Source organism: Cetorhinus maximus, chromosome 24 (genome assembly GCF_964194155.1).
Source record: "Cetorhinus maximus chromosome 24, sCetMax3.hap1.1, whole genome shotgun sequence".
NCBI classification, from domain to species: domain Eukaryota; kingdom Metazoa; phylum Chordata; class Chondrichthyes; order Lamniformes; family Cetorhinidae; genus Cetorhinus; species Cetorhinus maximus.
In genome coordinates this window covers 11,515,572-11,537,283 of record NC_135902.1, presented here as the reverse complement: position 1 = coordinate 11,537,283, position 21,712 = coordinate 11,515,572, and the positions used below count along the sequence as shown (strand labels likewise).

Below are 21,712 nucleotides of genomic sequence, written 5' to 3'. Positions count from 1 at the left end.
TTGAGATCTTTTTCGTCCACCTGAGAGGGCCTCAGTTTAACGTTTAATCCGAAAGTCGGCACCTCCAACTGTGCAGCACTCCCTCATTACTGCACTGACTGTTAGCCTAGATTGTTGTTCTCAAGTCCTGGAATGCAATTTGAATCCACAACCTTGTACCTCAGAGGTGAAGTACTACAAACTGAGCCAAAGCTGACTCTAGTTATTTATGGCCCAGTGTCAATTGTTATACTTATAACATTCTGTGAATCATCTTGGGATGTGTTACAACATTAAAGGTAGCGCTAGCAGGGAATCTGAATGACTCCCAGAGTGTGGATGGCCTTGCCCCTTTGCAAGTCCCAGGTGCAGCTGTCACGGCTGGTGGTACCTGGAATAATCCCATGCTCAGGGTTACAGGTGATGGTCAATGGTGGATCCGACGGATTCTACAGCAGTGAAGGCGGAGGAGCTATGACCTCGGAGGACAACACCTGGCTGGTGCCAGGCGGAGGACCCTCTGGAAGAGGGCTCGTGTTCCCTTCAAACAGATGTGAGAAAGGCAATGGGAAACCACCTCATGCTCTTTCACTTCAGCATATCTCACAGCACGGTAGATAGGCAGGGCATGAAGTGGATTGTGCGGAGGGCAGGTTTTCTTTTGACAGGAGACATTCATTTTGCTGAATCCGTTAAGTTGTCATGGCAACGTTTCTTTTCTTACGTGGTCATTTTGAAAATGCCTTTCCATTCCAAAATCTGACATGTGCCGACTGTGCTACAGTGCAGGCTGCTGATTGGAAGAATCCCAGCTCTTTATTGAAGTTGCTGCACAAAAAATCTGAATAAATTCCTTCTATTCCTCACACCTGCAGATGCAGTTGATAGTCTCGAGATTTGAATGGAAAAGATAAAGCAATGTGAGATTCTAGATTTAATAACTTCCTGCACTGAAGATATCAAGTGGCATTGGGAAATCAACTGGTGTGATTTGAAACTCTTTGTTAACCAACATAGTAATTACTTCCTTCTGAAATGATGACATTAGAATTTATAAGGGAACTTTCACCAGGGTGAACTGTACACCTGGCATTCTATTGTTAAATACAGCAGATAAATATGTACAAACAATACACAATTTTGTGTTAGATGGAATGTAATTAACAACAAGTGTTCTAGTGATCAGCCTACTCTATAATGAACAATAATACATGGCTGTAAATTGGTGATTTGGGGGTTAATGTTTACTATTTGATCTATGTTGGGCTAATATAAAGGCTTATATTTTGTGTCTTTTAAACTTAGGATACACTGAAGAATTATCTACAAATTATTTCATTCTTTCCTGGTTAACCATTGGAAACAGACTTTAAAAAAGCGAATTCAGTGGCCACAACTCTAGAGCATTGGCCTCTCAACTGAGAGATCGACATTCGAGCTTCAAAATGCTTTTGAACTCCCAAAAAGGCAAATTGCATTTTGTTTTGTTTTTAATTGTTCTCAGGATGTGAGCATCACTGGCAAGGCCCACCTACTACACTAATTGTCAATGAGAAGGGGGGTGGTGAGCTGCCTTCTTGAACCACTGACTTTTTTTCCACTGAATGACTTGCTAGGCTATTTCAGAGGCAACCACATTACTGTAGATCTGGAGTCACATGTTGGCCAGACTGAGTAAGGACAGTAGATTTCCGCCCTTGGAGGACATTAGTGAACCAGATGGGTCTTTACTATAATCTGATAGTTTCTTGATCATTATTAATGGAATTTAAATTCCCCCAAGCTGCTGTGGTGGGATTTGAACTCATGTCTCCAAAGCATTAGTCCCCTGGGTTACTGGTCCAGTAACATGGCCATCGTGTTACCATCCTCCTACCTAGATAGATGGATGGAGAGCAAAGGGTTAACACTAGAAGCATACAAGATACTGACATAATAATGATGTCAGGTCACGTGACTGAGAAGTAAGCAAGATCTGGAAGGAGGAGAAGCCCCAAACTTGTGCAGAGATCCAAACGTGTAAATAAGCATCTGTCGAAATTTAATAATAAAGCACTAAATTTAATGACAGAAAGCAAAGACCAGGCTGAAGTATGGATTCATCCATCATATAGGCTGGCAGCTAACTGCGATTATGCAATCTTAAAGGATGAGCTGATTCGTGACAGGATCATATTCAAGTCTTTGATGAAGCATTGTCAGATCTCGTACAGACAAGGGAGGATTTAACACTAGTGAAAGCATTGCAGATTGGGAGGCAAACAGAGCTCAGGAAATAGAATTGGGCATTTGTTTGTGGGAAGGAGAGGTCCCGTGGAGAAGATCGAGTGAGACCATTCGGTTTGTAGGCCATAAGAGAGAAAGGGCGCCAAATGCCTAAGCCCGCCAAAACAGGGAAAAGCGCACCAACTGCCATTTTGGAATGCCTTCAGTGTGGTGGGAACAAACTGCGCAAGTGAGAAGAATGTCCATCAGGGGAGGACACAGTGCCACAGCTGTGGAAAAAAGAGGCCACTTCAAAACTGCCCGCCCCTCAAAAACACAGACAACCCGCAAAAAGGGAGAAAAAATTGTAAAATAGAACCACATACAAGAAGTGGAAGAACCACAAGCAAAGGAACTGACCTTCCTGAGGGAGGTAAATGATACTGAACACAAAGTATTAGAGTACTCAACTCAAATTGGATGGATACCCCACAGAGTTTAAACTAGACACAGGAGCAGAGGTTTCTGTTTTACCAGATGAAGTCAAATGGCTCAAACAGATTACATTGCAACCCTCATCTATCGAATTACAGCTTTAGAAGTGAAAGGCCAACTTTTGGCAAAGCTGAAATATAAAGACCGAGAAATCCTCAAACTTCTCTGTCATTCAAAATCAAGAGTGCCCTCTACTAAGCAAAAAGGCATGCCTAAAACTGAAATTAATCTAAAGTGGACAACATTGTTTATGAGAACAACAGCAGGACATTTCAAAATGAATTTCCAAAATTGTTTACAGGCTTAAGGAAATTAAAACCGAGTGCCACATCACACTACGAGCTGAAGCTAAACCAATTTGCCTCTTTACACTGAGGAAAGTCCCTCACCCACTCTTGGACAAAGTCAAAGGTAACATTGAAAAGATGCAGCAGCAAGGGGTTATTTCACCAGTCACCATTTCAATAAAATTACATTTCGGAATGGTTACGGTCCCAAAGCCAAACGGTACTATAAAAATTTGCGTGGATTTAACTCAACTAAACAAATCAGTCAAACATGTGATTCACCAATGGCCTCAATGGATAAGAACCTTGCCAAACTAGCCAAGACTACTTTATTTACCAGATTGGATGTCAACAGTGCATTTTGGCATTTTGTGTACTTTGTCTCTGAACAAAGGATCCAGACTGCTGACCACATTGATAATGCCAGTCAGTTGTTATTGTTTCAATAGATGCCCTTTGGAATAGCGTCTGCTCTAGAAATTCTCCAGAGAACAGTGCCTCACACTCCAGAAGGCAGGGAAGGAGTAACATGCCATATGGACAACATACTTGTACATGGTGAGAGAAATGCACGACTGCAGAGTCAGAGCAGTCCTAAGAGTCTTACAGGTTGCAGGCCTAACACTGAGTAAAAAGTGTGTTTGCCAAACCTATGATCAAGTTTCTAGGTCACATGGTACAAACCACTGGAATCACAGTTGATCCACAAAAAATGAAAGTAATCAGAGAATTCCCACAACCCAGGAACATAACTGAGCTTCAAAGATTCCTCGGGATGTAAACCAAGTGGCCAAGTTCCTACCAAATTTAGAGGAGATCAATGAGCCCTTGAGACAGCAGTTGAGACAGGGTCAACAGTCGTGCTGGAGTGTGGCCCAGAAAAATACTTTCAAAAGGATTAAACAACTTCTAATCTCTTCTGAAATCTTGGCACATTCGACCAGGATTACCAATCATAATAGCATCAGGTGCATCGTCTACCGGTCTGGGGGCTGTTTTATTTCAAGTGCAGAGAAACAGCAAGTATAAATCAGTCTACCGTGCCTCTAGGTCACTAACAGAAACAGAACAATAATACACCACAATAGAAAAAGAAGCATTGACAGCAGCATATGAAAAATGTTCAGATTATGTTATGGGATTGCATTTCAAAATTGAAACAGACAATAAGCCAGTATCTGAATATGAAAGAGATTGCAAAGATGTCGCCCAGAATCCAACAGCTCAGATTAAGATTGATGAGATATGACTCCATCACAGAGTATGTGCAAGGGAAGTATCAAACAACAGCAGACACACTGTCACGAATACCATCAGAAGAAACCAGCCAAGAGGATTTACACTTCATCAAGGGGGTTGAACCATATACATCCTTAATCACTCAGCACTTACCAGCTACTGCAAAAAAGTTGGGAATGGATTTATTTGAATTTAGGGGAAAACCTTCCTTATTGTCTTTGATTACTACTCACAATGGATTGAAGTAAACAGATTGCACAGTATCACAGCAGAAGCAGTCATACAATCCTGCAGGAGAATTTATGCAACACATGGCATTCTAGACATCATAGTGTCTGACAATGGGCCACAATTTGCTAATGAGCTATTCTACAATTTTGCAAATGAATATGCCTTCGTTCATGCAACCAGTTCATCTCACTATCCTCAAACGAATGGAGTACGAACCATCAAAGATTTATTGAAGAAAAACAAAGACATTAACCTAGCCCTTCTGAGTTCCTCCCCATTACAACATGGTTTCTCACCATCAGAGTTACGATTAGGTAGGGGATTGAGAACACAGCTTCCATCTCCAGAACAAAAACTCAAACCCAATATCACCACAAACAACCATGAGAGGGTAAAACAGCATGAGGAAGAAACAAAAACAAAAAATGCTGGAAAAACTCAGCAGGTCTAACAGCATCTGTGGAGAGAAAAACAGAGTTAATGTTTCGAGTCCATATAGCTCTTCTTCAGAGCTAAAGAGAAGTAAAAATGTGATGAAATATATACTGTTTAAGTGGGGTGAGGCAGGTGAAGCTGGATAGAAGGCCAGCGATAGGTGGGGGCAAAGGAGAGATTGCCAAAGATGTCATAAACAAAAGGACAAAGGGACATTAATGGTAGTGATACTGGCTAAAGGAGGTGCTGATGGTGGCGTTAAGGTCAGAAAGCAGAATGTGGTAATTGCAGGACAGGGGTAAGCACTCTGGAAAGAACAACATGAACAAGTGACAGATGGCCCTTGTGGGGGTGGGGGGTTGGGGGGGGTGGTGGGGGGCACTGTGGAGGGGGAAAAAAATGAAAATAGGATAAAAGATGGGGAGAAAACAATGAATAAAAATGAAAATAAGTAAAAATAAAAATAAGTGGATAAAAAATAAAAATTAAAAAATGAAAATTAATATTTTCATGTTTATGGAAGAAACAATCTGGCTCGGATCTTTAATCACAGGCATAAAACACTTGAGTTATCATTGTGCTGAAGTCTGGGCAGAGTATGAATCTGAGACCAACAGAAGGAAGGCACAATCATTGAAAAATCTCCACAACCAAGATTGTACAGGATTAAGACAGACCAGGGCATCATAAGGAGAAACTGCAGTACCTTAACACCCTTGGAGAGAAAGCTAATAGAAACTTGGACTAACTACTCAGATCCTGATAACGAAGAAGACTTACTACAAACTCTACTGCCACCCAGAAAAAGAATACACACACTGACAGAAGAGAGAGTATGGAATATCCTTGGCCTCAAAAGGAGATCAGAACGAGATCAGGGAGATTGGTCAAGGCACCTCAGGGACTAACCCTGTGAAGTCTGAGAATTTAGGGGGAGATGTGGAGAATGTAAATATGATGGGGATAAAGACTTGGGGGGAGATGTGGAGGAAAGGGTTAACATCAAAAGCATAGTTGATGCTGATGTAAGAATGATGTCAGAGTACGTGACTGAGAAGTAAGAGAGATCGGGAAGAAGGAGAAGCTTCAACCTCGTGTAGAGGTCCAAATGTGTAGATACTTGATGTAAATAAACAGTAATGGTTATGAGAGACTACAGACTCAAGCAACATATTTTGGGTGAATAGACAGTCCCCAAAGCCCCCATCTTCACCTCAGCCACACAACAAATGAATGGAGAGCACTGATGTCACCTCTGAGCCAGATTATGCTGTCTCACCTGTTTGATGTCCAAAAGTGCCATTGCACAGCCAAGTCAAGGAGTCAGGAACTCCTGCCCTCAGAATGCTGCAAACTGTGGCCACATCCCTCCCTTGCTGTCACCATTCTTTAAGGTGGATGGAGACTCTGCCTCTTTTAAGGCTTCACAAAAACAGGCGACTAAACCAAGGACCTGGCATATCTGAGCTCCAGCCTAATTTGCTGCTCTTCCATCAAATTCCCATCAGAGTTAATGGGAAAGTGCGCCAGATGAGCCATGGATTTTTGACAGTGCCATGTCCCAAGCCCAACCATCTTCAGCTGCTTCATCAATGACCTGCCCCCATCATAAGGTCAGAAATGGGGATGTTCACTGATGATTACCTACTCTTCAATTCTATTCACAAGTCCTCAGATAATGAAGCAGCCTGTGTCCCTTGCAGCAAGACCTGTACAACATTCAAGCTTGGACTAATAAGAGACAAGTCACATTTGCACCACCCAAGTGTTAGTCCATCTCCAACAATGGAAAGTCTAACCATCTTCCTTTGACGTTTAACGACATTACCATTGTTGAATTTTCCACCTTCAATAGCCTGGGAGTCACCATTGAACATAAACATAACTGGACCAATGATATAAATACTGTGACTGCAAGAGAAGATCAGAAGCTGGGTGTTTTTCAGCAAGTATCTCAACTCTTGACTTTCCAAAGCTTTTCCACCATCTACAAGGCACAAGTCAGGAATGTGTTGGAATACTCTCCACTTGTCTGGCTGACAAGCTGACAAGCAACTCCAACAACACTCAAGAAACTCAATGTCATCCAGGACAAAGCTACCCATATTGGCAGTTCATCCATCATCTTAAATATTCAGATCCCTTCACCACTGACACACAGTGGCAGAAGTGTATACCAATACTGCCCTAGCCTGTGACAATGATATCTTGTCAAGTTAAAAAAAGTTCCAATTATTATGAATATGAGACTTTACAAGATGATAATGTTTTAAATGATCCCCTTGTAATTTAAGGTAAAACAAAATGTTGTGAATGGGGCATGGTGTGATCAGACTAATTCTGCCCGGAGGCAGGCCCATGTGACCTGTAACCGAAACCTATAGAAAATCAAGTGACAAGCTCTTTAACCTTGACACAAAAGAGGGGCAGCTGATCATTCTGGATAAAGACTCACAGACTGAGAGACCTGGAGATGGAGACAGAAACAGCTTCTGTTTTTTGTGTAAGCCACTAAGCAGGATGCTGGTGGGAACTGGCTTGCTATTTGAAGAGACAGGACTTGTAGAGATTTAAGGAATAAGGTGTCAGCGGCGTGGGCTGAAAATTGATTCAGACTGAATGGAACAACATTCCGGACACTGGAAGATTCACCCTGGTGTGGCATGGTGTCACGAGAATATGCTTTTTGAAGGTATGATTTCTGATTTTTTTCACTGGCTGGATTTTAAATTGGAACCCTAAACAGGTAATTGTGATTTTTTGAAAAGAAACACCCCAGACAGGCCGAGCTGCTACAAAACACAACTTTGCATTCCAGAAAGTTGGAATGAAGACAGGCAATCAACCCTCTGGGGAGCATGAAACACCCCATGTCCTAAATATTCACAATACGCGGAGACTTTGTAAATGTTTCTGAGATGAGATGTCAAATTTCAGTTACCTGTTCTGAAACAATAACTGCAGCAGATGTGAACTAATCAAGCCCTCTGGGATATGCAACGAGCAAGGTTTTTCAAGGGAACCTCTGTCAAGCAGGAGAGAGGAAGAAGTGAAAAGGACAATGCTGCACTGAAACGTTGTTAGAGCCATGTGCCTTCTCTCTCTTTCTCCCTGGAAGTACTACTCCCAGTTTGTAAAGTGATCACACTGAGAGGAAAATGACGGCGAACTGAAAACTTCTAAAATTTGGAAATCTGCTCCGTATGAATGCATCCAGGAAAACAGCTAAGCTAAATGGCCACAATGTTGAATCACCTCATCGAGGCCAATCAGGGAACTGCTAACCGTATACTCAATCTTTTCTTTCCATATAAGCCTTTCCTGTTTCGCTGTCATCTTTTCTTATGTGTGTGTGTGTATGTGTGTAGGCCCGGACAAATGTACGTGACTGTATGAATGATGTTGCATTTTTCTTTTTTTTTTAGCTCAGGAATAGTTTCAATGAACTGACCTTGTTCTTTGTTTAACCTAAGAAAACCTGTCTGAGTAATTCTCTACAACCTCAACACTTAAATAGTGGGACACTTACAGAATTGGCAAAGCACATTCTGCTTAAATTCTTTTTAAAAATAACTCTGTTACGGTCAAATGAAAAGTGGGAGAATAGGGGAGTGATTTCACCCCTCCTCACCTGGTTGTAACACATGGAGGCGAAATCTTGTTGGAAAGCCGGAGGGAGCTTGGAATTGAATCTTCATGGCTAAATTTTGGCTGGGAGCATGACGTAAAGTATTTTGGTTGTGTTAATTAGTTAATGGAGAAGTACCTTTTCTGTCAATTAGTGCATTAGTTGCTTATTAGGTAATGTTTAGTCTATGCTGATTTTAGTCTGTTTGTTACAGCAAAAGTCTTAAAGTATGAAATTTGTTATGTGATTCTTTCGATCAGTCTTTGGAAAATTCATCTCTTTTCTTTAAAGTTATCGGTCTCTACAGGGATCGTAACACTCTTTTCTTTTATCCCTAGTCACCTCCTGCTGCTCCATTGAAATTCAGGAGCCTCATATTATTAAACTGCTTCCCTGCTGCTGGAAATACAGGGTAGTTTGATAAAGCAGACTTTTTTCTTAATTGACTCACAGTATGTTTGTTTATTGCGAAGCAAAATGAACTGTGTCTTCCACCCCCAGAGTGTGGAGCTACAGTTTGTAGCTTTGCAATAGACGTTGAGTGCAGAGTGCCAGATAGCCCTGGGTTCTGGTTAAAATCACTTGAAGCAATTATTGCCAGTTTTAACTAAAAGCAAAGCCTTCTAATTCACTCACAATCTCAATTGTTCGTCTGTGTTTTTCCTTAAATCTTATTGGTTAAGGAGATGGACTGTTGGTCCTGTTGTTTACTAAGGTCTCAGATGCCCCATTGCCCTCATTGTGCCTTTATCAATTAGTACTTCTAGCAACTTATAGGGCAAAACATTTCTGTTCTGAAGGGCGCTGGAGGAGGACTAACTAATAGTGCACACTGCAAGATGCCCTACCCCAGCAAAATCTGGCCCATGCATGGCTTCAATCTTATCCTTGATATGTGTGACATGATAGAGCGTTAGCTATGGCTCAGATGATATCACCCTTGTCTTTACTCACAAGGTTCTGCATTCAAGTCCAACTTGAGCACAAAACTCAATGTTGACATTCCAGTGCAGCGCTAAGGGTGTGCTGCACTGTTGGAGGTGCCATCTTTCAGGTGAGGCATTAAACAGAGGCCCCAAGTGCCTGCTCTGGTGGATTTAAAAGTTCCCATGGCTCACTATTTTGAAAAAGAGCAGGGAAGCTATCCCTGGTGCCCTGGCCAATATTTGCTGTGATAAATGTAAAAGGTCTCAGGGTACTATTAAGAGCAGGGGAGTTCTCCCTGTTGTTCTGTCCAATATTTATCCATCAATAAGTATCACATAAACAGATTAACTAATCATTTATCTCATTGCTGTTTGTGGGAGTTTGCTGTGTGAAAAATTGGTTGCTGCAATTCCAACATTACAACAGTGACTACACTTCAAAAAGTACTTCATTGCTTTGAGATGTGCAGTGGTCATGAAAAGTGCAATATAAATGCAGGTCTTTCTTTTTCTTGCTTCAAATACCCACCTCTAAAGAAACTCCCTGGAGGTTTTGTAGATATTACTAGATTACGTATAGACAGACTTGAATTTGTTCAAAAACAGAAAATGCTGGAAAAACTCAGCCGGTCTAGCAGCATCTGTGGAGAGAGAAACAGAGTTAACGTTTCGAGTCAGTATGGCCCTTCTTCAGAGCCGAAGAGCAGTGGAAATGTGATTAAATTTGTACTGTTTAAAGGGAGAGGAACATGTGAAGCTGGATAGAAGGCCAGCGGTAGGTGGGGACAAAGGGGAGATTGACAACGATGTCATGAACTAAAGGAGAAAGGGAGTGTTAATGGTGGCGGTAAGGGTTAAAAAAAATAGGTGCTGATAGTGACATAAAGGTAAGAAAGCAGAATGTGATAATAGCAGAACAAGGGTAACATTGTGTGAAAGAACAACATGGAACAAGTGACAGGAAGCAAGTTGGGGATGGGGTGGGGGGAGGGGCGGTGGTGGGGGAAAGAGGGATAGAAAATGGGATAGAAGGGGGGATAAAAAAGGGGAATAAAACCATGGATAAATGAATAGAAATAAAAATAAAGATAAAAATAAGTGGACAAAAAATAAAAATGAATGTAGCAAAAGGGAATAAAAAAAAGGGTGAGGATAGAGTTCATGGTCTAACGTTGTTGAACTCAATGTTAAGTCCGGAAGGCTGCAAAGTGCCTAATCAGAAGATAAGATGCTGTTCCTCCAGTTTGCCTTGAGCTTCACTGGAACATTGCAGCAGGCCAAGGACGGACATGTGGGCATGAGGGCAGGATGGTGTGTTGAAATGGCAATTGACAGGAAGGTCTGGGTCACGCTTGCAGACAGGTCAGAGGTGTTCCGCAAAGCGATCACCCAGTTTGGTTTCCCCTCTCAGTTTGTTTACCTCACACCAGGGAGGTTCGAGGATTTAGATAACTGCATTGGATCGATATTCACTTTGTGACCGCTGTTGCTGCTGAGATTGATTCACGTGGAACTGAAAATGAGATGATTACGCATGCTCAAGATATTGAAAATATGTGATCCACAAGATGAGCTCATAGTTTGAGTTGAATATCCATCAACATCAGTATGGGCAGAATTTAACAGGTGCGCGCCTGACCCGAACGGGAGAAAAATAGTGCGCGATGACATCGGGCGAGTGTCCCGACGTCATCGCGCAATTGCATGATATTTCTGTCGGCGGGTGCGCTGACGATTAAGAGGTCTGTTAAGCCCATTAATTAAATATAATTTTCCCCTTCCCGTCTAACCTTATGGTTGGCAGGCGGGCAAATAGGCCAAGCTATCTTTGGATTTTTAAGGAGACCTTATCCACAGGCAGGATGAGGTTTCCAATGTTAATTAAAATAAAAGAAAAAATTTTTAGAACTCACTTTCAACATGTCCCTGCTCGTGTGTCAGAGTCACATGAGAGGTCATGTTTTCCTTTTTTTTGAAACCTTTATTTTTAATGTGAAAAATCTTCAGCTCCTTGAGGCAGCTCTGTGCCTTCAGGGAGCTTTCACTGAGTGCAGCCGTGCACATGCGCTGACTTCCGCGCTCGCCCTCCTTCCCCCCACCGCCCCCACCTTGGCAGCGCTAAGCCTCACAGTGTGCCTTTCACGCTGGCTGGCCATTAATTGGCCAGGCAGCATGAAATCACGGTCAGAACCTGCCCGTTGCACCCGCCCGATGAGGTAAAAACTCTGCCCCATGTGTGTGTGTGTGAGATGGGCTGAGGGGACTATATTTTTTCACTGAATGCAGTTTGCTTTCCAATCTACAACCTTCCTGATTCAACCTAAGAGTTCAACAATTGCAAATTACCACTGCCCCCATTTTTATCAGACAACATGTTCTGGTAATGCCATTGTAATTTCTGGCTTTTAAACCCACCTTTTGCGTCTTTACATGTCCCAATACCACCAACACACCCCTTCTTCCCCCCCAATGACCTCTCTTGCCTTGCACCTTCACTCCTTTTGTCATTTAGTCTCTCCTACCTTCCACCCTACCACAGATCTTCTCTTGTGCACTATCCTCCCCTCCTTCCTTCCCTTCCTCTGCACTTGCTTAAATCCTGACACATCTCTAACTATTCTCAGTTCTGACGAAGGTCATCGACCTGAAGCATTACCTCTGTTACACTCTCCACTGATACTGCCTGACTTTCTGGGTTTTTCAAGCATTTCCACTTTTCATTTGTGCTCGGAGCCTCGTGTTTTCCACATTCAGCCGTTCCTATTATTTTTTGTTTGTCGACAATATTTGTTTCTTATTTCCAATCCGGTACTGGGGGGAGGTGGTGCCATAATGGTGTTGTCACTGGACTAGTATTCTGGAGACCCAGGGTAATGCTCTGGGGACCTGGGTTTGAATCCCACCACGGCAGATGGTGGAATTTGAATTCAATAAAAATCTGGAATTAAAAGCCTGATGAAACCCATTGCTGATTGTCGTAAAAACCCCACCTTGCTCACTAATATTCCCCCCATGTGATTCCAGACCCACAGCAATGTGGTTGACTCTTAAATGCCCTCTGAACAAGGGCAATTAGGGATGAGCAATAAATGTTGGCCTAGCTAGCGATGCCCACAGCCCGTGAATGGATAAAAAAACATTACTGCCCATTCACAAGCTGGCTAACTATTCTGCTTGGCCATGAGGGTGCCGCTATTGGCCACTAATGGAATCATAGAAAAGACCATTCGGCCCAATGTTCCTGTGCAGTCTCTTTGAAAGGGCTATTGAATTCCTGCCACTACTTTAAAGAAATGAGGGATGGATTTGATAGCAGCTGATTACATTTCAATGGCAACAGAAGAAATTATGTCTGTATGTTTGGTTTACTCAATCCAAACATTATTAATACAATTCTGAACATTTAACAAATTATATTTTAAAAGAAAGAAAATGCTTCAAATATTTCAGCTTAAGTGCAAGCCAAAGGAGATCAATTAGGCACTTGAATTCGCAGTGGTTTCCAAAATTGAGCAGGTTATGAGAAGGTCAGTAGTGAAAGATTGACCTACTTGTTATTGAACTGGCAACAGGGGAACAACAGATATAGAAGAAGGGAGAGGCTTAGAATATTTCTCCGTGCATAGTAGGTTATTAGAATGTGGAATGCATTATCACAAGTGGCTATTGAGCAAAAGACTATGAGATAACTTAAAAGAGAATTAGTTAAATATTTGCAGAGGAAAAACATTTAAAAAGACATGGGCAAAGAGCATGGAAATGAGATTGGAACAGACATCTCCAATTAGGAGCTAGTAATGATGCATGTATGATGGATTGAATGACCTAGCTCGCTGCTAAATTCCATGACTCTATCTTGCTTTCTCTTGCCTTTCTTTACCCTCTCTTTATCTGCCTTTATCTCTCACATACTTGCTGATCCCCCCTATCATTCACTGTGTGTTTCTGTTTATTTCTTTCTTTCACTTCCATTCTACCTCTTTCTCTCGTTCATTTCATCATGCATCTCACACACTACATAGTACTTTTCACACACTTTAGTGTTCTTCCTGCCCACTTTGGCTTTCAGAGATGGTTCTAGGTTCCATCTCTCCTTCATCAATGGGGTCTCCTCATCTTCCTCGTAACCTGAAGACAGTCATTCAAGGGATGATGACCCAATACAGTATTCTAAAATTCCTCACCAACCACCTCACCATTCTGTCTTCAGCTTCTCTTGCTGAGCAATTGCACAGTATGTGAAATATCCTGTTACATTGGTTCATTTATTTTCTTACTCTCAACCAACGCACTTGGGAAGTATTCTGTGCAGGCGGGAGGTTTTGCATTCCATCGATTGCTCTCTTGTTATGTCTGGAACTAAGCAATGATTACTTGCAGATGACAGTTCTAGATGACAGTTTCTTTGCTGAGTGGAGAAAATTGCTGTGTTTCTATAAATTGTGGCTGAAGTTTACATTATGATGTGGTTCTCCAAATACCAGTCATGTGTGAGGTAATAGAAGTCTTGCACTGGTGTGACCTGGGTCTTCCAGCATAGTTTCAATTCACTCCCCTTGTTGTAGTTACAATACTCATGGGGGACTACAGCTCCAGTGAAAAAGATCTTGCCTGTGGTGTAACACTTCCAGAATTACCCACTGATTTGACTCCAGCCTGGATCTGGGGTAAGCATCAAGTTGGATGCCAATCTGTAACTCAGCCATCCAAGGTATTTTCTTCCCTGAGACAGCTGCTTGAGCCAAAGCAAGGTATAATTAAGTGCTAGGCTTGGCATTTTTCATGCTGATTTGTTCCAGTTGGGTCAGAATTCTTCTGGTCGCTATGTGTAACCACATTGCGAACGCAATTAAGTTTTATTCTGTTCAGCATTTCTGACAAAACCATAAACACGTTTTTTTATAGCATGGTCACAATGTCGGTAGAAATACTGAGCAGAGACAACCTTCATGAACATATGAATGTCAACCCTTAGCAACCAGAAGAATTCTTGCCCCAAAGGGTTTTGTATTTTTCTCATTAAGCACTAGTTGGGTGGGGAGGTGGTGGAAGGGTGCCAACATGATGCATTGAGATTTATCTGTACACTAATGGTGATCTGGTTTGACTAAGACTTATAAACTGTAACGTAAGTAAAGGTAGAGAACAGTGTGGAGATCCATTAATCTATTTATATTAAGCATGTTGAAATAAATTCTGCCTCAGACATGTATAAATCTGTCTCATTGTGCACAGAATTTAAGGGGAAGGGATGAGGTAGATTTATTCTGAAGACATTTTATTTTATTCTTCTATTTCCTTGCTCGGCTCCTTTTGTTAAAATGGAGTCTGCCTCTGACCCTTTGTTGCAATACCATGAGTTAACAAACCTTTACTTCTTGTAGGTAAAGCCACTTCTCCATGTGTTAGGTCAGAACAGCGAGATGAGAGCAAAGGAAGAGGAGCTCCAACCAGCCATCGCAGAAGCAGATAAACTTGCTTTGGGGATTCGGGAACTCGAGCAGAAGAATGCTCAGCTGGTTCAGCAGAAAAGTGCCGTAAGTTCATCCTATCAAACTTTCTGTGCTTGTTCAGTGTGTCACTGAAAAATTACAACCTTGTTTTCTATCTACCCATCCAAGTAACTAAATATGTAAACCCCTTGTGCCCCTCCCTGTCTATGTAATCTCCTCCAGCCCCACAACCCTCTGAGGTGTCTGTGCTCACCTAATTCTGGCCCCGCGTCCTCAGTTTTAATCGCTCCACCATTGGTGGATGTGCCTTCAGCTGCCTCGGCCCTGAGCTCTGGAATTCACCTCCTAAAGTAAACCTCTCTGCCCCTCTACTTCGCTTCCTCCCTTCAAGACACCTCTTAAAATCTGTCTCTTTGACCAAGCTTTTAGGCGACTGACCCAGTATCTCTTTTCGTGGCTCAGTATCACTTCTGTTTTATTGTACTCCTGTAAAGCACCTTGGGATGTTTTATTGTGTTAAAGGTGCTAATTAAAAATAAGCTGTTGTTGAAGTGACCAACATTGTGTTTCATGAAGTATGACAACTAATTGGACAGATATTGTGCTCACAGTGCTTTAACCCATTATGCTTTCACAGTCCTGTTTAATTTGCTATGAAGTGGCCCAGTAAGGCCCAGTAAGCCATCATTAAGTGTTTGGACACACAACCCAGAGACTCATAAGTTCAGATACCAGCCTTGATTTGTATTTCTATTACACAACCTTCCTCTCCATCCATCTTCTTTCCCGCACCCCCCACCCACACACCCCCCCCCCCCCCGCCACCGCCCCCCCACCCCCCCACCCCCTTCTTTCTGGGATGTAGCAACGCACTTTTCTTTGTACAGCAGCAATTCTTCAATGCCTGTCCCCAAGTAGATCTTCACGTGAACCTAGATTGTGTCCAGGCTTTTCAACCAGGTAAGGCATCTTACACTGATCCTGATCCTAATCCTGCCCTTACTTGATGTCCATACTTTCGAGTATTTGTCCCTGAGCAGTGACCAAAATCCAGTGGCTTTATTACTCCCTTGATTGACACCAAAAAGTGCAGGAGAAACCATAGTTTAAATTTCAGTCCATGCTGTATCACACTCTTGTAGTATTACCACACTAAACCATTGTGGGAACCAATGGTACAAGGTTGTTTCAGTTTAGGTGCCAGCCTTGACTTTGTAGTGGAGGTCTCCCCACCCACCCCAGCCAAGGCAGAACGTCATGTGCTTAAACCCCAGTTCAGGGGCAGCCTGTTAAAAGGCTGGCCTCGGTGCTCTGGGGCTTTGTCCTAGTTATGTGGTTAAACATTAAGCCCTCATCCCACCCTCCCATACCAACTCATGCTTCCAACCACCCCAATGGCCTCTCACACACTCCCTGACAACCTACCTTCCTGTGCTCAACCTCGTGAAGGAAATCTGCTGTCCCTTTTTTCTTTGATGGGATGTGGGTGTCAGTAACAAGGCCAACATTTGTTGCCCATCCTGAATTGCCCTTGAACTGCAAGGCTTGCTAGACCATTTCAGAGCATATTTTGGAGTCAACCACATTGCTGTGGATCTGGAGTCACATATAGGCCAGACCAGGTAGGGATGGCAGATTTCCTTCTTTAAAGGACATTAGTGAACCCAGTGAGTTTTTGCAACAATTGACAATAGATTCATGGTCACCATTACAGAGACTAGCTTCAATTCTAAATTGTTTTTTTATTGGGGTTTGAACCCTTGTCCCCAAGGCCACTTATTACCAATCCAGTAACATTACCATTATGCCACCTTGCCTGGTCTGGCCTATGTATGCCTCCAGACCCCCACAGCAACATGGTTGACTCTTAACTTCCCTCAGAAATGGCCTAGCAGATCACCCAATTGTAGCAATTAGGGATGGGCAACAAATGCTGGCCTTGCCAGTGATGCTCATATCCCATGAAAGAATTTTTAAAAAGTTCTCCAGGTAATCAAAAGTGTGAAAAATAATCAACAAGAAAATAATAACAAGAACAAGAATATTGATCTTTATCTAAGGGGCTGGAATACAAAGGGCAGGAAGCTATGCTTGATTAGAACCCCAGCTAGCAAACTGTTTATTTTTGGACGTTACAAATCTGGAAAGATATATTCACATTGGAAGGGATACAGAGCAGATTCACCAAAATGGTAACAAAATGTAAAGGGTTAAATTGTGAGGACAAATTGTGTAACCATGGCTTGTATTGACTTGAGGTTTTGAGGTTGAGATGTGATCTAATTGGGGTGCAGTTAACAATAAAGAGATTTCATTGGGGAGATACAAAGGAGCTATCCAAAAGAACGCTGCATAATCTTAACGCTAGAACCAGGCCACTTAGGACTGAAATCCTAAATACAGGGTCAGTAAAAATCTGGAACTTTGTCTCCATAAGGTTACAATGCTGAGTCAATTGAAACACTCAAGACTGAGATCAATTGGTAGACTTAAAATTCTTTGATTCATATTTCCAGCACTATTGGGTTCAGTGTCTCCAGCAAATCAGCATTATCCTGTGAAACAATGGGAATTCACAGTGTGCACAAGTGTGTCCATGTTTTAATCCCCTGGGGCGTCAACTCAGCCATTGCAAGCGGTTAGTTTACACTGCAACAGTTTACTTACTGCTCCATGGAATCTGGTCACGAGCTGTTGCTTCTTCAGTCCCTGATGTCCCTCCTGCCGACCTCAGCTGCAGGTCATACCGAACATTGCTTCTTTCTTCAGTTGCAGGATCTGTGCTGCTAATGGATATTCCTGGGCCCTGAACTGAGAGCCCCTGCCTGCAGCACAGAGACCAATCTCAGAAGGAAGCAGCAATGTCAGGTTGAAGCTGAAGTCAAGTGCAATGCAAATAAGGACATTAATGAGGTACAGTGGCTCGGTGCTTTGTGGGCGGGATGGTGGGGGGGTGTGGGGTGGTGGGGGAAAATAGGCAAAAGAATTGGAGGTAGACCATTGGTTTGTGAATTTTTAAACCCCTCCCCCTGCCGATCTATCCATCCTGAGGGATTAAGATTGCCCCTTAAAGTGTACTTGCTGAAGAATGGAGTGTCTCTCTGAACTGGAGTTAAGGAGTTTAAAGAAAGAAAATGTGGCAATTATGTTTTTATGTAATGTGTAGTATACCTTTAAGTAGGATGGTATAAAGGTAGATCACATGATCTTATGTAACCAATGAGGAGTAGCACGAGCTACCTCTGGAGTCAATAGTCTGAGTTAGTAAGAAGTATGGAGACAGGGTTTGAGTTGAAAGTGCACAAGTGTAGCTGCTGAATACCTTTGTAAATAAACAGCATGTGTTCCGCCTAAGAACTGTCTACTGATCTACTCTGTCTATTGTACCAATTTGGCCATCCCAAAACCAGCGTGTAAACCCGATCCATAAGTCCTAACAAAGTGGCGACAAGGAAAAAGTGAGGAAAAAGCGAAGATACAATAAACTGGCTTCGAGGATAAAACAAGTTACCGAAGGAAATCAAGCTCGCATGGTAATTGTAAGTAGAATTTCTATCCTAATCATCGAAGCAATCCCCTCACAAATGCTGCAATTCAGAAGAATTGATCCTTTTGATCCAGCCACGGATGATTGGTCTCATTATATTGAACGTCTCACGTTCTTTTTCCAAGCGAACAACATTGTGGGGGAAGAGAAGAGGCGAGCAATCCTCTTATCCACCTATGGGAGTAAAGCCTATGGCTTGATTTGAAGTTTGATGGCACCTAGTGCCCCAGATTTGAAAAGCTTTGATAACTTGCTGGGCCTCGTAAAGGGTCATTACCAGTCAAAGCCCTCGGTAACGATGCAACATTTCAAATTTAACTGAAGAAATAGAGCGCCGGGGGAGACAGTTGCTTGTTATGTGACAAGTTTGAAACAGTTAACAGAACATTGCGAGTTTGGTACATCTTTAAATGACATGATCAGAAATTGTTTAGTGTGCAGTGTGAATAAGGACACAATTCAGTAGAGATTACTGCCTGAAACAAATTTGGATTTTAAGAAGGCACCAGAGATAGCTCTGGCCATGGAAAGCACAGTAAGGGATTCCAAAGTCATACAAGGAGTGCAAAATGGCGCTGTCCTCCCCATTGGGCGCAAAGCCCCAGCCAAAAACGGTGTGAAAATGCAAGACTCTGCCGAGAAACGGGAAACAGCCACCGCTAGCAGACAAATAAAAGGAAATGACTTAGCGAAAACAAGGAATAATTGTAACAGAGGTGGAAACAGACAATCTTTTAATGATCAGAAGTTTAAAAAAATTTAATGTTTTTATTGTCATCGAAACAGACACCTAATGAGACAGTGCAAGGAAAGAATCAGGCAAACTTTCAAATAAAAGAAAAAAACCCCGTGAGACTATAATGTAGAAGAGCCTGAAGCAACAAATTCAGATATTTATTCGTTATTTAATTTGAAGGTTGGAAAGACAGAACCAATATATGTAACAGTGAAGGTAAATGGCAGACCTATTAGAATGGAAGCAGACCAAGGAGCTTCCACTACTGTGATTGGTGAACACACCTTCCATTATCTGAATTAAATTTGGAAGAAGCTGATGCCAAAATAAAAACTTACGTGGGTGAAGGCATCCAAGTCAGAGGTATAAGCAGAGTTACTGTCCATTATGGAAGCCATCAGCAAAAACTACCAGTGTTGGTATTGAGAGGCAGAGGACCAAGCCTTCTAGGACCAAACTGGCTGAATGAAATCAACCTTGATTTGTCACATAGATTCCAAAAGGAAGCTGAAACCATTCCTGTTTTGGTAAAGGAGTGTGTAAAGACCCAACAACTTAAACAAATGCAGGGTGTTTCAAGCAAAGGCATGGTAGGACAGCAAAACGAACTAGATGAGACCATCCTGAGGGACAGAGTCCAAGTTGAGGTGAACAACCTCTGAAAGGAAAGTGAAAACCTGCCAAAAGACCTTCATACACGACCAGTTTCCCTCCTGTCTAAGTGTGTACCTCTGGAAAAGTATGAGAAGCAACAGAAAGTGTTATGCACTTCTCTGAGTAAAATGAAGGATGAGTTGGCAGAGAAGACACGACAATGCTTAATTTTCCAGGAGGCAGTACACCAATGCAAAAAAGAGATGGAAGAGCTGAAGAAGCAGCTGCATGAAGCTAAAGAGGCTTTGGAGACATAAGTTGTAGAATTTTCCATGAAGCAGCCAAATGATGAAATTCTGTGACACTCAACCACTGAGTTCACTCAAGATGAGCTTGCTTCTGAGAATAGTCTGGTCAATATGGAAATCAAAAAGAAGGCCAAGAATAAAGTCAGTGTCAGAAAGAAGAAAGCCCATCGAAAGAAGGCACAGAAACACAAATAATACCGTTGACCCTGGAAGCATACGAGTATACTTTCGTCCATAGGCCTGGAAATCAAATTGCAAATGCTGATGCACTGAGTTGTTTGCTCTTACAAGAAAAAGATGAAGATGTCCCAGTTCTACAAGAGCTATTTTTATTGCTGAATTTCTTAGATTCATCTCCGGTATGTGTTAGGTAGATCAGAGACTGGACAAGTTGAGACCCAGTCTTATCCAAAGCACGAGAAGAAGTGCATCATGGTTGGTCACAAGAGCATGTTTCTGATGAAATAAAACCATACTTTAACAGAAGACATGAAATAACCAGCCAGTAAGATATCTTATTGTGGGGAGCATGAGTGATTGTTCCTCCAAAAGGAAAAAAACCATTGTTGATCGAACTGCATAGTGCACATCCAAGAATTTCCCAAATGAAGACCATAGCACGCAGCTATCTAGGGTGGCCTGGGATGGATGGCAAAATAAAGAGCTTAGTCAAGAATTGTGTATGGTGTCAGCAATTGCAAATGTTACCTTCAACAGCTCTGTTACACCCTTGGGAGTGGCCAGGAAGGCCATGGATACAATTACACATTGACTTTGTTGGACTTTTCATGGGAGAGACGGTATATGTGAAGAACTTTGGAGAAGGCCCAAAGTGGTTACCGGGTGAAATAAGTGCTGTGACTGGACCTCTAACTTACCACATGGAGGTGGAAGTCCGAGTCATATGGAGGCATGCGGATCACCTAAGGAAGAAAGATACAATTCACCAAGAAATGATTTCACGACTGAGTCAACATTTCCTGTTGAGAGAACTCAGCCTAGTACAGATGTGTCTGTTGTACCTGCAAGAGTTGTGGAGACAGATTTGCAGGTGCCCACTGAAGAACCTGACGTTCAGACAATTCCAGAAAGGGAGGTTCCTGACAAAGCATCTAAGTTGTAGAGCTGAGACGCTCTACATGCACAAGGAAACCCCCAGAAGGACTGAATTTATATACTACTTATGTGCAAATAATTTGCTATTTTTAGAAAATTGTACTTATAAATGTGAAATGTGTTCCCAAGTAAAGGGGGATGGATGGATGCGTTAGTTAGGGTTTTATGTAATGTGTAGTATACCTTTAAGAAGGATGTTATAAAGGAAGATCACATGATCTTATGTAACCAATAGAGGAGTAGCGCGGGCTACCTCTGGAGTCAGTAGTCTGAGTTAGTAAGGAGAAGTATGGAGACAGGGTTTGAGTTGAAAACACACAAATGTAGCTGCTGAATACCTTTGTAAATAAACAGAATGTGTTCCACCTAATAACTGCCTATTGACCAACTCTGCATATTCTATCAACTTGACCATTCCAAAACAAGTGTGCAACCCGGGTCCATAAGCCCCAACAGAAAAGATCTCTGTGAACTGGGGCAACAGGCTGTTGGAGGAAGAGAGTTTCAAAAAACTCCAGAGGTGGTTGGTAAGG

General features: G+C 42.2%; 1 protein-coding gene across 2 annotated transcripts in view; it reads left to right on the top strand.

Annotated features, from left to right (window-relative positions):
• LOC144699643 (putative uncharacterized protein MYH16) overlaps positions 1 to 21,712 on the top strand; it is a 298,882-nt gene that overhangs the window by 52,303 nt on the left and 224,867 nt on the right. For both annotated transcript variants that reach the window (XM_078570735.1, XM_078570736.1), the window contains exon 2: positions 14,810 to 14,962. In XM_078570735.1, coding sequence (XP_078426861.1) covers positions 14,810 to 14,962 — 153 coding nt within the window. The remainder of the gene's footprint in view (positions 1 to 14,809; positions 14,963 to 21,712) is intronic.